Source organism: Pelodiscus sinensis, chromosome 2, assembly GCF_052426305.1.
Source record: "Pelodiscus sinensis isolate ZL-2025 chromosome 2, ASM5242630v1, whole genome shotgun sequence".
Lineage (NCBI taxonomy): Eukaryota > Metazoa > Chordata > Testudines > Trionychidae > Pelodiscus > Pelodiscus sinensis.
In genome coordinates, this window is record NC_143053.1 from 134,510,367 (window position 1) to 134,525,843 (window position 15,477).

Below are 15,477 nucleotides of genomic sequence, written 5' to 3' on the forward strand. Positions count from 1 at the left end.
TCCGTGGCTTGAAAGCCTTACATATCATGCAGGCCTCCGACAGATGAGATTCCCTAAGGCACTTAAGGCAGGCTTTGTGGGGGCTCTGCAGGGCATAGGCTTCTGATACTTAGTGCAGGGCTTGAAGCCTTGGGGCCCAGGCATGACCCGCAGCATGCGTGGGACACGCAAAGCAAGCGTTACATGTAAGTAAAATACTAACACTTAAAAGCAAATTAAACTATTTACAACTGAGATAAGAACTAGCAGTAACAAGCAACAGAACTACAAAAGGGTGAGAACTGCTGGGAGCGCTTGCTGAGCAAGAGTAGAGCAGGTTCCAACAACCTTGTGAGTGGAAAGACGGATCTGAAGGGGTGGAGGGCCAGCAGGGGTTATATATTAGCTGATAGAGCAGCGCCACTCCAGGGGCTCCCCTGCTGGCCTGCTGGGTGCTGCTAAAGGAAAAAACTTCCGACAACGCGTGCACGCAGCACGCACACCTACATGTAATGGACATGAGCAATCACTCGAAGAAGAAGGGGAAATTCTGGAGGGACATTTAAAACAGGACTTGGTTCTGGTAAAAGCCATGGGATGGAAGGGGCCTGATGCTGATGGAGACAGTAGTTGGGGAGGGAGACAAGAACAACTGGATAGAAACTGGCCATCAAAAAATTTAGGCTTGAAGTTAGATGAAGGTTTCTAACCATTAGGGGAGTGAAGTTCTAGAACAGCTTTCCAAGGGGAGCAAAAAACCTAACTGGTTTCAAGACTGAGCTAAATAAATACATAGAGGAGATGGTATGATGAGACTGCCTACAATGGCATTTGGCCCATCTGCAACTTCTGTCAGCAAATATTTCCCATGGCTGGTGACGGGGTATTATGTGGGGAGGGCTACACGTCACTACAGAGAATTCATTCCAAGCTGCCTGGCTGATAAGTCTTGACCACATGCTCAGAGTCTAACTGATGACCATATTTCCTCCCAGGGCAGATGGACTGAGACCCTGGAGGTCTTACATCTTCCTCTGACCCACAGAAAAATCAATCGGGGACCCCACACAAGTGAGAAGCAAACAAACAAGCCCTTACTGATGCGGCCCCAACTGAGAAGGAAAAAGAAACTTCTCACATTCTCTTCACACACCAGAGCCTAGGGAGGCTTAGGCTAGTAGATTTTGTGGGTTCCAACTCCAGGGTGGGACAGCGGGAGGGCTAGTGCACCAGCGCAGACTCCCCGTTGCAGGGGGTTGCTCTGAGCCTCCGGGGCTGGATCCAGGCAAACTCGGGGCCGCATCCGGCACCTGGGCCCCCACTCTGCACTGCAGAATGGGGCACAAGTCACTTGCTGGTTAAAATCAGTGTAAATTGTGGATTCTGTGTCACTTGGAATCTCTTAACCATGATCTGAGGACTTTGGTAACTCAGCCAGAGGTTATGAGTCTATTATAGGAATGGGCAGGTGAGGTTCTGCAGCCTGTAATGTGCATGAAGTCAGACTAGATCATCATAAAGGTCCCTTCCGATCTTAAAGTCTATAAAACTTTGGCCATGTCTTCACTACATGGGAAGGTCAAATTAAAGTGTGTCAACTCTAGCTACGTTAATTACATAGCTGAAGTTGATGTACCTTCACGGCAAACTAGGTCAACAAAGGCAGTGATCAGTCCAGCACCTAGTATAGACACAATGAATTGACCTCTGAGTGCTCTCCTGTTGACTCTGGTGCTTCACCAGAAGGAGGAAAGAAAGGGGAGTCAATGGTAGAGTTCTTTCTGTTGACTACAGAGGTGAGGACATCACAGTAGGCAGAACTAAGCATCATCTTTTGAGATATGCTTCTAAAGTAACTCAAGTTGTGTATCTTAGATCAATCTGTCTCTGTAATGTAAACCTGTCCTAAGAGAGATTAAAGCCAAAATTGTTATATGCATCCACTAATATCCACTAACTGCTGCCTCCACAAAAGCTCCACAAGATGTTAATAAGGAAACTTGGTAATAGCAAAGTAGCAAACTGCGCTGGGAAGCTGTCTGTTGCTACACTGGGTGCACTGCCAGGCTAGTGATGTGCATGGCAGATACAGGATAGCTGTATGCAACTTACAGGCAATGTTAATACTAATTCAGGGTCAATGCACAGTACATGGTCAACAGGACAACTTGGCCCATTAATACTATCACCTCCTAATCTGGTAAGAAGGCCAGTACCAGCCACAATCGTACCTCTACCCACTTTACCTACTAAGCTCCCATTCCGCTTTTCTGTCAGGTTTACCTTGATTACATTCTTCCCCTCTCTGTTAACAGTCTATCCGCCTACCACCAGCTCTCAAATGCTCATCCTGTTGAAACATTTCCCAGATTACTGTGGACATTTCAATGTATTACAACATTTCCAACTGGACACTACATAAAAATGGACATCTTGAAAGTTATGTAATTGGAGTCAATTGTGGTACACAGCATGTAAGCTAACTGGAACGGAGTCCATGCTATCAGAACATTGTACAGATGGTGTGTCAGTGAGAGACATTTGGCTGTGCTTTGCTATGTACGGTTAATGCTATTAGTTCTTTAGAATGCCAAGAGCCAGAAAGAGATATTGTAAAACAGTGCCCAAAGTTATATAACTAAAGCGCATTCAATCCAGCTGCTGATAAGCAGCTTTGCATATTTCCATCTCCTGAATTATAACCCCCTCTTAGTAACAGTTGCCTCTCATACCTCATCCTCCAATGATAGTTAGGATAACTGTTTCCTAAACTTTTTTTATTTGTATTGCAGGTACCACAAACTGCACCTCTTGAAGCCACCTTCTTCATTAAGCGGGTATGGGGAAAAGGGCTGCTATAGTTGTCTATTGAAAAATACTTTTAAGTGTTCAGTACTAGACACTGACTGGTTCCAGGGATTGTGGCAGCATGGTGGGGAGAGCAGAGCATGCTTTTAAGCTCTCTCTGATAGATTCAGCAAAGGGAAGAGGGAAGCAACTAGTCAAGTCACTACACGACGATCTGATAAACATAAGCATAGTCGACTAGTTGCTTACTTCCCTAGTAAACAGAGGTCTTGCAGTGGGTCCATCGACTACTCTAGATATTCACCTAGTTGTACAACAGGCTACATAAAAAAACCACTAGCATAGTCAGTACAAACTAAAATTTCATAAGCTTCAGGGGGTAGCCGAGTTAGTCTATACAGGATAAACTTAAGAAACAACAAATGGTCTGGTAGCACTTTATAGACTAACAAAACATATCGATGGTATCATGAGCTTTCGTGGACTTCTTTATACTGTTCTATATAGTAGAAAGCTAAGTAGAATATTTATATCCCAATTGATTTATTTTAAAATTATATGGTAAAAATGAGAAAGTGAGCAATTTTTCTGCAATAGAATGCTATGAACTTTTTGTATATTTACGTCTGATTTTGTAAATAAGTAGTTTTTAAGAGATAAAACCTGGGCATATGTAAGACAAATCAGACTCCTGAAAAGGGTACAGTAGTCTGAAAAGACTGAAGGCCATTCATGTAGGAGATACGAAAAGTACAATATAGGTACAGTAAACCCCAAAAGGATACAGGTTGGCACTTCTCCACTTCCTTCACTTACTTTGTGGTTAACAGTAACTGAGTTGATTGCACACCTACTGTGAATGTTCCAATAACAATCAGCTTATAAGCAAGTCGTTTACAAGTGTTTGCAGCATAGCAACACTGGTTCAAATACTTAAAAAAAACAACAACCAAGCATGAAGTTGTAAGATAAAACTCTTTTGTAAGCTAGATATTTCTGAGGGGGGCCACACAATACATTGTCTTGATGTCTGCATACAACAATTCATTTTTATCCCTTCTAATATTCAGTACTGTGATGCCTCTTCTGTCTTCCATTTCTAACCATGTATTTATATGAAACCCACAATTCATTCCCCCCTAACCAAAAACATCCACAAACACAGTTCAACACACTTAGCTTTCAATTTCAACATAGCCAAACTGCATGAAGCAATGGGAGAAGGTTCTTCAACGTGCAGTGCAATGAGAGGACGCCCCTTCTTTCTGAAATACTTGAACACACTGTATTTGTCTATTCTAGGACTCAAATAGATTTAGCTGTAGTTCATGTATGGTTCTATTGCAGAATGATCCTTATTGTTCAAACGGTCTGGTAGCACTTTATAGACTAATGAAACATGTAGATGGTATCATGAGCTTTCGTGGGCACAGCCCACTTCTTCAGATCTTCATGTTTCATTAATCTATAAAGTGCTACCAGACCATTTGTTGTTTTTTCCATAACAGACTTAACTCGGCTACCCCCTCAAGCTCCTTATTGTTCAAAACATTCTCTGAGTTCTATCCCTTTCCGACTCCATTTCTCCTACCTCATTTTTTTTCTGAGTTTGAATCACTTCATATAACACCACATCTTTTCTCTTCCATCCCAACTGCACACCCACTTGTACCTTTAATAGAGCCGTTAAACCTTACTACTTAAGCCTCCCAATTATTAATCAACTGTCTTAAACTAGACCAGAATTTCAGTAGGCCCATATTAGAGATATGATCATCAAGGGGCCCAGTCTTGTACTCTACTAACACAGAATTCCCATTGCATTCTGTATATCCTAGAACACCAAGTGTGCTTATATAGACTCATTGGCTGTGGAATTGTCAACATTTCTGTTTGAAAAGCACCATACAAAAATAAACTATTGTTTACTCAAGAATAGCAATGCACTTAAGTCTCCAATTGTAAACTAAACATGACATTACATTTGAAAGATATAAGTTGAGAGCAATCAAGCTTCATTTGTGTGAGAAACTTGTGATCACTCATGTTGTGGGTTAAATCTAAAATACTGTATCCTCCCTGGTAGGGACTCAACCTAATCTTCTCAGACTTGTTGCATCACATAAAGGCCAAATACCTAAAAAAATACTTACTTTTGACTTGTTGTTCAGGAGCTTTGATGTGAGTCACCATCCCTGGCATGTTTACACTATTCCTGTGCAGATATTTCAGGAAGACATCAGCATTCCTCCGGGCCAGCGTACAAGCCTATGAAAAGATTTGGTAGCATTTGATATTGCTGCATTTGAAGGGGCATGCACAGACACATGGATATATACCCATACTCCTTTTGGTGCTTACTATATCCTATTCTATACAGAGCAAACAGTTAAAATATAGTTATTTTCCAAGCAAATAGCAGTAAATCCAAAACTAGGTTATCTGGCACTGCACATTAAATAGTACTATACATAATGTATTACCTGAAGTTACTTAAAAGTGATCATTTCCATACTTTTAGATGAGGTTCAAGGCACACAGAGTGGATAGTTTTTATGTATTTGCCATTAGAATTATTTATTATGTAAACCAAGTGCACGACCTTTAGCAATCAGCTGGATATTGTAAAACATTCAGCATTAGTTTATACAGAAAAAAATAATTGCTCTGCTGAAATGAAACCAAAAGTGCTGAAAGAAGACATGCCCTTTAAAAGTCTCAGAAGCATTAAAACCAAACAGCAACAAAACAGCCAGAATCTAGTTGCATTGCCAAGACTCAACACAGCTGCTTTCTTAACCTAAACTTCTGAATATGTACCAAACACTATATATGGGCTTGGTGTCTTTTGTTTGTAATAAATCTGGAGACCAAAATACTACCTTAAAAGGTTAGATAAAGGCAGCACAGATATGACCAATGACAAAAATCAATGAGACAGTAATTTAACAGATCATAGTCACCTAACAGACCAAAAGTTCAGACATTTTCATGACAGCTCCATTTGACACTACCTCTAAAATTCATGCTTTCAGTAGTGTTTGCACCTTAGTATCGAACACCAAGAGACTTTTTAAAGTTTTCAGTGAGGTATATTGTTAAGTCTTTAAGAAACTTTACATGTAGTCTGTTATCGCTCATGAGTTATTCCACAGGTCTATCTTTAATATGTACAAGATTGATGAACATCGATACCCCAGCCATCTTCAACTCCTTGTTTAGTCAATTTTCTCATTCTTTAAACGACAAGACCGGGTCAGCCAAGCAGGTTAAACATGAACCAATGACCTCCAAAAGGGCTTTTTATTTCCTCTAGTTGCTGTCTTAGCTCAGTCCCAACTGTGGATCAGTATTACAGTGCAACAATGACCAGACAAAGATAGAGAATGGAAGTGATAAAAGCCAGTAATGAGATCCTTTATTCTGATTTGTCAATAGTCAGTACTTTAATATACCACGGGATGGTCATTCTGTAAATTTACTGACAATATAGCATTTGTCATGCAGTCACATGTCCCACAAGTAAAGGCTATCACAACCAGCAAACCCCATTTTCGAGTGCCACTAACATAGTACTATTGCTAAGTCACCTTGCTTATTAGCAAAAACTGAATACAAGTGGCCCAAAACCCTCTATTACCTCATCTTTTCTACAAATTGCTTGTGTACTGAATTTCTTACACTACTTCTAAGGTTTTCTTACTTCTCTGGAAAACAGCAGCCTTCATCCCCTTTTGCTTCCCTCTCCTAATATTCTCTCCCCATTCTCATCCTGCTACCTTTCCCCCTTCCCAACTGGCTCTCCTCTTCCAAAGTATTTTTTATTTATAATTTGGTTAATAAATATGAAACACCACCTTCATTTTAACAGTAGAATTGTAACAATAGAATTGTAACAGCAATACTCAAAAACTTGGTGGCACTGGTGAGTTTTGGAGTTTTACTGTAGATTATTATTTGGACTTTAAGAGAAACTTACAACATACTGCAGAAAAAGCAGCACGGAATCAGGTTTCCCCACTGCAGCTTTAGTGCTGCTGGGAGTGGCTCAGTCATGGGTAGCCACTGTGGTGAGCAGCTGTTGCTTCTTTTAAAGAAGTAGCTTTTAAGTCCTCTAAAAAGCAGTGTCTGCTGAAAAGAGCAAATCCTTTTTATCACAATGGGGGATGCCTGATTTACATAAACTGTCAAATTTTATGCACTTGGCAATGTTCTAATCACCACGAGAAACAGTAATATGCCATTTCCTGTGTAATCACCATTCAGGAGCTCATGAAGTCATGCATGTGTCACTGGGTTTTACAGGTGAATTCTAGACATGTGAAGAAGAGGAGGTTACTGCATGTTTCCCAACACATAGTCAACAATATTTTTACCTTGAGAAATGCTTCTTTTTGTTCAAGGTGCTTGCTTATCATAGGGGTCACGTGATCTGTTTCAGAATTAGGACCCAATTTGTCTGCTCCCCCACACCAGTCTTCTTCCCGCTTATATTCCTGCTCCAGACTTTCCAGAACACTGCACACCTGCCAGCCAAAAGGAGACAAATATCTCTAGTTGAACACTGTGAAGTAGTTTGAGCCAAGAGATTTGAGACTAAGAACCCCAAACATCTAATCCCAGATCTGACATAAATGTTGACTGTGTCTTTAATTTTAAGAGAGTTTTTCATCTCTCTTCTCTAAAACAGAGATACAGCACCACTCTCTGCCCAGGACATGATATGGATTACAACTCATAAAAATGGCTGTACTGGGTCAGACCAAAGGTCCAGCTAGCCCAGTACCCTGTCTGCCGACAGTGGCCATCGCCAGGTGCCCCAGAGGCAGTGGATTGAAGACAATGATCAAGTGATTTGTCTCCTGCCATCCTTCTCCAGCCTCTGACAAACAGAGGCCAGGGACACCATTTCTATCCCCTGGCTAATAGCCTTTTATGGACCTAGCCCCCATGAAATTATCTAGCTTCTCTTTAAACTCTGTTAGGGTACGTCTAGACTACATGGCTCTGTCGCCAGAGCCATGTAGATTAGGTTTCTAGACATAGGGCAATGAAGTGACGATTTAAATAATCGCCGCTTCATTTACATCAAAATGGCTGCCACACTGTGCCAATCAGCTGTTTGGCAGCACAACGCGGTAGTCTGGACACTCCGCGGTTGACAAGGAAAGCCCTTGTCGACCACCCCATTATGCCTCGTGGAATGGTTTCCTTTGTCGACCACGGAGCATCCAGACTACCGCGCTGTGCCACCAAATAGCTAATCAGCACAGCGTGGCAGCCATTTTTATGTAAATGAAGCAGCGATTATTTAAATCACCGCTTCATTTCCCTTTTTTGAGTACACTAATCTACATGGCTCCGTCGATGGTACCCATTAATTTCATTTAGTGTCCTTTAGTTCTTCTATTATGGGAACTAATAATACCAGTCTTCTATTATGGGAACTAATAATACCAGTTATATCTCTCTATCATATCCCCCTTTAGTCTCCTCTTTTCTAAAATGAAAAGTCCCAGTCGTTTTAACCCCTCTTCATATGGAACCCGTTCCAAACCCCTTATCATTCTAGTTGCCCTTTTCTGAACCCTTTCTAAGGCCAAAATATCTCTTTTGAGGTGAGGAGACCACATCTGTACACAGTATTCAAGATGTGGGCATACCATAGTTTTATATAGGGGCAGTAAGATATTCTGTGTCTTATTTCTATCCTTTTCTTAATAATTTCTAGCATCCTATTTGCCTTTTTGATCGCCACTGCTCACTGTGTGGAAGTTTTCAGAGAACTATCCATGATAACTCCAAGATCTCTTTCCTGATTTGTCGTAGCCAGATTAGCCCCCCATCATACTGTACGTATAGTTGGGGGTATTTTTTCCAATGTAAATTACTTTACACTTATCCACATTAAAATTCATTTGCCATTTTGTTGACCAATCACTCAAGTTTGGTGAGATCATCATCACCACCACCACCACCACCACCACGGCCTCTATCCCTTTCCAAGGCCAAAATATCTTTTTTGAAGTGAGGAGACCACATCTGTACACAGTATTCAAGATGTGGACGTACCATAGTTTTATACAGGGGCAGTAAGATATTCTGGGTCTTATTTTCTATCCGTTTCTTAATAATTCCTAGCATCCTATTTGCCTTTTTGATCACCACTGCACACTGTGTGGAAGTTTTCAGAGAACTATCCATGATAATGCCAAAATCTCTTTCCTGATTTGTCGTAGCCAAAGTAGCCCTCATCATACTGTACGTGTAGTTGGGGTTATTTTTTCCAACGTGCATTACTTTACACTTATCCACATTAAATTTCATTTGCCATTTTATTGCCCAGTTACTCAGTTTGGTGAGATCTTTTTGAAGTTTTTCACAGTCTGCTTTTGTCTTGACTATCTTAAACAGTTTGGTATCATCCACTAACTTTACCACCTCACTGCTTACCCCTTTCTCCAGATAAAACATGTTGAAGATGAAAAGTATGAAACAGGGAGCAAAATTTTAGTTATCTATGATGAGATTTCAATCAAGTTACAATCAAAAGTGTTCTCTTACATGAGGGGCCATCTGCACGTAAGACACTTTCTCTTAGAAAAACCCTTTCCAGAAACTGAAAAATCCAAATTAATCAGTTACCTAATTCTAATCTGAAACAAGGGTGAAATTATAAAAAGGTCAAGTGGAGTAGATGGGGATTTGAGATGTAGCTGACTTGCTATTAAAGAGAAAATCTAATAGAAGACACACTTGACTGTTGTTATTAATGTAAATAATTTGTAATTAAGCATTTTACAAACACACTGTTTTATCAATTATGTGTGGGTTTCACTTTCTTCTCAATTCAGAAAATAAAATTTCACTGACTATACTGAAATTTGGTTATAACCAGTTCCATTTTTCTAGCCTCAGTTAATATAACACTGTTAGCATTTCCAAGTTCTAAATAAAATTTTTAAAATGCCAATATTTCTGCTAGCATTTTTTAAATAAACTTGAGCCCTAAAAATAATTAACTCTACCACCTGAGCTGCAAAGGTATTTTTATAATAAAATACCACACATTCCTTTATTATTCTGCAAAGCATGGGTCTTCAAAAGTTCCTATACCTGCTCTGATGTTTTATAGAAGGCAACGGAAGCATTCACAAGTTTGAGACGGTCCTCCATCTTGAGCATCAGTTGTTGCCAATGAGAAGCAACTTTCTCAGCGCAGTCCCTGATCATATCCATATCATAATGATTAGCCTGAAGCATCGCCTCTGCTTTCTGCTGCACTTGCAGTGCACTTTGATGTGTTTTCTGAGAAGTTGAAATAAAATATTTAATTACATAATATTTAAATACATTTGCTTTAAATCCAGGTTTCATTTTTTTCTTTGCACTGATATTTTCCACAGATGTATCTGAGCCACAGGAAACATAGGACCAACAATAGGTTGCAGCATAACTATTTATAGGCAAAAGAAGATTTAACAGAAATTTATCATCAGTAAACAGTGACTATCAGTCTACAAGCACAGCAACAGAGCAAGCCATACTATTCTTGCCAAGTTACAGTGCATAACCTGATTATAATTATGGCTTTCAGATTTGTTCTCTTTGGAGTGGGAGAGGAAAGGTGGATAATATAGAACACTCTTTCTGGGCTTGTGTCAGGGTCCAGATACCTCAGAGGGAGAATAGGACTGAACCTCAAAGAATAAGTAACTGTTGCATTTGTTTGGATACAATATCACTGTACTGCTATAAAAGTATATTGAGTAAGATCTTGTATGAATGTCGGTGAAACAGTGGTGATGACTATCATTGTCTAATGCATGTAATAGCATATGTAGAATTAGGAATATTCACTGATACTATGCTTAAGTGTACGGCTAGACTGCGGGGGTGGGGGTTTCGGGATACTGGAGGTATCCCAAAAAAACTCCGCCACATCCAGGGAACGTGTTTGCTCTTCCACTTTATTTTTTGGAAGAGCTAACGTGCTCTTTCTAAAGCCCCTGTATTACCCTTCCACAAGAAAGAAGGGGGCTCTGGAGAGAATTTTCCCCGAAATTTAGCCCAGTTGGAAAAGCCTCTTCTGACAAAAGAATTGGAAAAAAGGTAAGCAAAATGTCTTATAGTCTGGCAGTACTCTTAAAGTCTGTTACCAAACAAAAAGGAGAAACAGGTTGTCACTCAGACATGTTGGAGATTGGCTATCTCCAATGCAAATTAAGCATTGCAAGATCAAAACTACAGAAACCCTTTTACATACAAATCAAGAGGGAAAAGGGAAGAGTGTCACAAGACTGAACACCAGGGTGCATCTTGAGTCTGTGGACAAAACGGTGAGTTTTGGACAATACAACGGAAAGTAAAAAGACATCATTTTTGCATCCATCTCTAAGCAGACAATAGTGTAAAATACACTTTGAGCCTATGAAAGCTGATACATGTAAGACAATTGCTTAGGTACTAACTGGAACTTATTAGAATTAACAGTCACAAGAAAGAGCATTCTGTTTTATTTGTAACCTTTCCTCTCTTTCTTTTACTCTTACTTGCAATCACTGATTTCTTCTTTCACTAGGTTATTTGATAGTAAACATATTCTTGCTTTATTAAAAAAACATGCCAAGTGCTACCAGACTGTTGTGTGCTATTTCTTTGGAGGCAGCAAACTCGATAACTTCTCTGAGGGTTCAGAGAGAGAGAGAGAGAGAGAGAGAGGGAGAGAGAGAGAGAGAGACTGGAAGGGCTGTTTGTATCACCCTTCAAGGAGTAACCACGTAGACTGGAGCCAAGCTCAGGCCACTATGCAGTGAGCTGGCTGATGGTTTCAGGGCTGCGAGGCAAAGCTACGCAGCACAGAGGCTAAAGGACAGGCAGTGACACAACTTTTTACTGGTCTGAGTGAAACCTCAAAGCCTCACAGCTTGATAACTAGACATCAGAATTATTCTCGTCCAGTATTTTCACTTGTGAAAATGGAAAGAATAAGTATCCAGAGGGATGTGAAATGAGCCAACTAATTGATTATTTATTAACAACTAGGGGGCTGTACCCTGCTCGCTACGCCTGCCAACCTCCCCCTCCCCCTGGCTGCAAAAGGGGTTGCTCCCTGCTTGTAGGATTGCCAGATGGGTTACTCAAAAATACCAAACATCCCCCGCCGCCCCCCCAAAAAAACAAAACAAAACAAAACAAAACAAAACACAGGGGAAAAAATTCTGTGGAGAGGAAGAAAGGGGGGGGAGGAGACCAAAGTTGTTCAGCAAAAAAAAAAAAAAAGTTTTAAAATAAAACAGCATTAAAACAGCTTGAAGTGCCTGCAAAGTCAGAATAGGTATAGCAAGAGGGGAGATGTTGAGCACTAAGACCCAGGGAAGGCTTCAGTTCTTTAGGCTTTTTGGCAGTGGCCATTTTGTTTTCTTCATGGAACCAGGATGCAGTTTCCCTGCGGAACCAGGTAAGCAGGTGGGCCTGGGCCCAGGCCCAGTTGCCAAGTGTATCGTAGGGTTCCCTGGTGTCCAGAATTTTCACCTCCTGGCTGGGGAAAAAACACCAGAAAATACCAGACATTTTCTGAATTTTTTTTATCGGACAGGAGGCAAAAATACCGGACACTTGGCAACCCTACCTGCTCGCTACGTTCACCAATCACCTTCTCTCTGGCTGCTTTTGCGGCCAGCGAGCATGACGACATCACACTGTCACCAAGCAGGAAAAAACTTTTTTATATGTATATAGAGAGATATTACTTAACATTTGGTCCCACAGCAAAAACTACAAATTGTGAAGAGATGTGAAATAGAAAACCCCACAAAAAGGCAGAAAAACAGAAGGCATTTACTATAAAAAAAGGAGTACTTCTGAAAACAAAAAAGCTAACCAATTTCCAGAGACATGATTTTTGTATTCAGCAAAAATAAAATGTTGAAAATATCTTCATACACTATCATCAACAGCCTCTTATGTCCCATAACAGTGCACTAACATTTGTCTTTAATTATTTATCGAATTTTAGATCAAAAGAGTGGACACTATTAACACAAACATACTACTAATGTAAGGCCTTGTAAAGATCAAAGTATTAACAAAACCTACTAATTTACACAAACAATACACTAAAGTTATGAGACCACATCAGAAAAACTTTTCTCTCATTTAAATGATGCGATTTGTGCATATTTCCCATTTGCAACCAATTTGTCATTATAATAGATTAGTCTTAAAACCTCAAAAGCCATAGGACCCTATTTCAAAATTCTGTTTGCAATAGTCTTTTGTTTGATTAAATCTGTCTCAGCCATTTTGTAAATACATGGCTTAAATATTTACATAAAAGTGATTTACCACTGCCCTTGACTTATTAAAAGCACTGCACTGATATAGAGCAGAATTGTAACTGTCAGAATCCCAGCTACCCAAACTCCCTTTCGTAGTGGCTGTCTCATCTCCCTGTTATAAATGGACTCCTCCTATTCACTCCACATGTACAAACTCATGTTATTAACCTTTTTGTTGTTGCCCAAGTAGTGACAGATCTATCTAGTAGGTACATAAAGATTTAATCTATTCCTGATGTTGCTTTATGATGATTGCCATGAACTGTACCATAAGAGCTCATCTTACTGAAGAATGGTACAAACCACACACTTTTTATACCTCTATAGCATGCTGGAACTGCTCGTGTTCCCTTTGGAGCTGTTCTGCCTCCTGCAGGGAGCTAGCTGTGATAAGCCCTGCATTTAACATAGACTCCCCATTTCGGATCCAGCCCAGCACCTGAAACAGAACACAAGACAGCACAATTTAGAAGTCTTTGCCTGATTAATAAGAAAAGCTTCATTTCTGTTATTACTCAGAAGTAAATTATTTGCAATTAACACTACTCAAGGACTTGCTCCACAATATAACATCCTTGTTGTGCCTGGAAAATAACATTAGGTGAAGTTATAGATATGACTTACAAAAACTAACACATTCATTTAACTCTCTGGCTGTCATGTTTCATATAAAAAATTTGAACCATGAGCATCATAATTGTACATATGTAACTATATGCACATACAAATAATAAGATAATGGCCACTGTATTAAAAAAAAAACTTGGTTGTCAAACTGAGACTTGAGCTACCCTTACCTTATTCATTAAGCCAGTCTCTCTCAACCTTTTTTAAATAAAGTACCCCCTTACAAAAATTATAAGTACCACCTTTAAAAAAAAATTAGAAGTACCCCTAGTATCTACAGTTTTTAGACACACAGTTTTTTTTCCTACCATTGCAACACATTTATTTAAACAAGTTAATTGTAGCTGGGCGGGCGATGAAATTTTTGGGTATAAAAAGTACAAAAATAATAAAACGCTGTAAAATTTACAACAAAAATTCAGTTTTCTCCAAATTTCAGTTGTGTTGAAGTACCCCCCAGACTTCTCTCGAGTACCCCTAAGGGTACTCGTACCACTGGTTGAGAAACACTGCATTAAGCCATAGAACATACTAAGAAAAACTATGGGACTAAAGTTAAAGCATGTTTTGGGCTACTATCTCCCCTTTGCTTTTTGAATGCTCATGAGTGAGTTGTTCTGCATTCCTGACAGGCATGAACCCTACTGTTTGACACTTCTAAGAATAAAATCCCATTTGGTTTCCAGTGCAATACAAATGTGATCGCACCCATACACAGCAGCAGGTTTAAAATGCAAACAAGTCAAGTAACTGGTTACGGCACTGCATAACCACAGTAACTCGGAATAGGATCTCCCCCTCCAGCAGGGGGATCAGCACCAAGCCTAGTTCTCTCTCTAACAGCTCAGAAAGTTACAAACACCGAGACCTCTCTTGACACGTGCATGCATGCACACGCGTGTTCTGTTTACATAATGTGTCACTTCTCCCTCCCATACTGTCAAAAATGTCAACATCTTTCTTTGACTACCAACTAATACCTGGTTATAGTTAATCTCAAAGGTGGAGTTGCCAAGACATGTGGAAAGCATTTCAAGGAAAGGAAACCAGAAAACAAATTTAAAAAATCCAACATTTTCTATAGTCTCAACATGAAAAGGGTTAGTGTAGAAAAATATGGAAACGCAGAGTTAAGGTACCTCAAACAACCACAAATTTGTTCTCATACTTACACCATCCTGTGTATCATATTTTAAGGGAGCTATACTTAGAACAAGCTTCAATGCCACAAAGTCTCAGAAGCTTAGCCGTGTTAGTCTGTATCTGCAAATCAACAAGGAGTCCTGTGGAATCTTTAAAGACTAACAGATTTCTTAGGGCATAAGCTTTTGTGGGTAAAGCCCACTTCATCAGATGTATTGAAGTGGAAGTTACAGAAACAGAAGTGTATATATAAGGAAGAAGTTGCTTGTGTTAATGAAGCAACTTCATTAACTGATCAAGTCAATTTGAGAGTGGGTCATTCACTGCATTTGGTCTGGAGATGTGAATATTCAGAGAGGGGAAACTGCCTTTGTAATGTGTTAATATTTCGAACATACTACTGAACATTGCACTGAGCCACACGATCCCTCCTACCTACACTACAAGAAAAAGAATTCTATGTGAACTCCTCCTGATGGCAGAAATGAGAGTCTGGACTTCTACACTGAGTGCTTCTGCAAACATGCACAGGCTAACATTGTGAACAAACATCATCACACGCCCCATAACTTCAGCCCTA

The 15,477-nt window shown here is 39.9% G+C and overlaps 1 protein-coding gene across 2 annotated transcripts in view; it reads right to left on the bottom strand.

Annotated features, from left to right (window-relative positions):
- TRIO (trio Rho guanine nucleotide exchange factor) overlaps positions 1-15,477 on the bottom strand; it is a 414,034-nt gene that overhangs the window by 177,112 nt on the left and 221,445 nt on the right. For both annotated transcript variants that reach the window (XM_006117079.5, XM_075921462.2), the window contains exons 16-19: positions 13,447-13,566; positions 9,904-10,095; positions 7,164-7,313; positions 4,941-5,055 (exon numbers count right to left, since the gene is read on the bottom strand). In XM_006117079.5, coding sequence (XP_006117141.2) covers positions 4,941-5,055; positions 7,164-7,313; positions 9,904-10,095; positions 13,447-13,566 — 577 coding nt within the window. The remainder of the gene's footprint in view (positions 1-4,940; positions 5,056-7,163; positions 7,314-9,903; positions 10,096-13,446; positions 13,567-15,477) is intronic.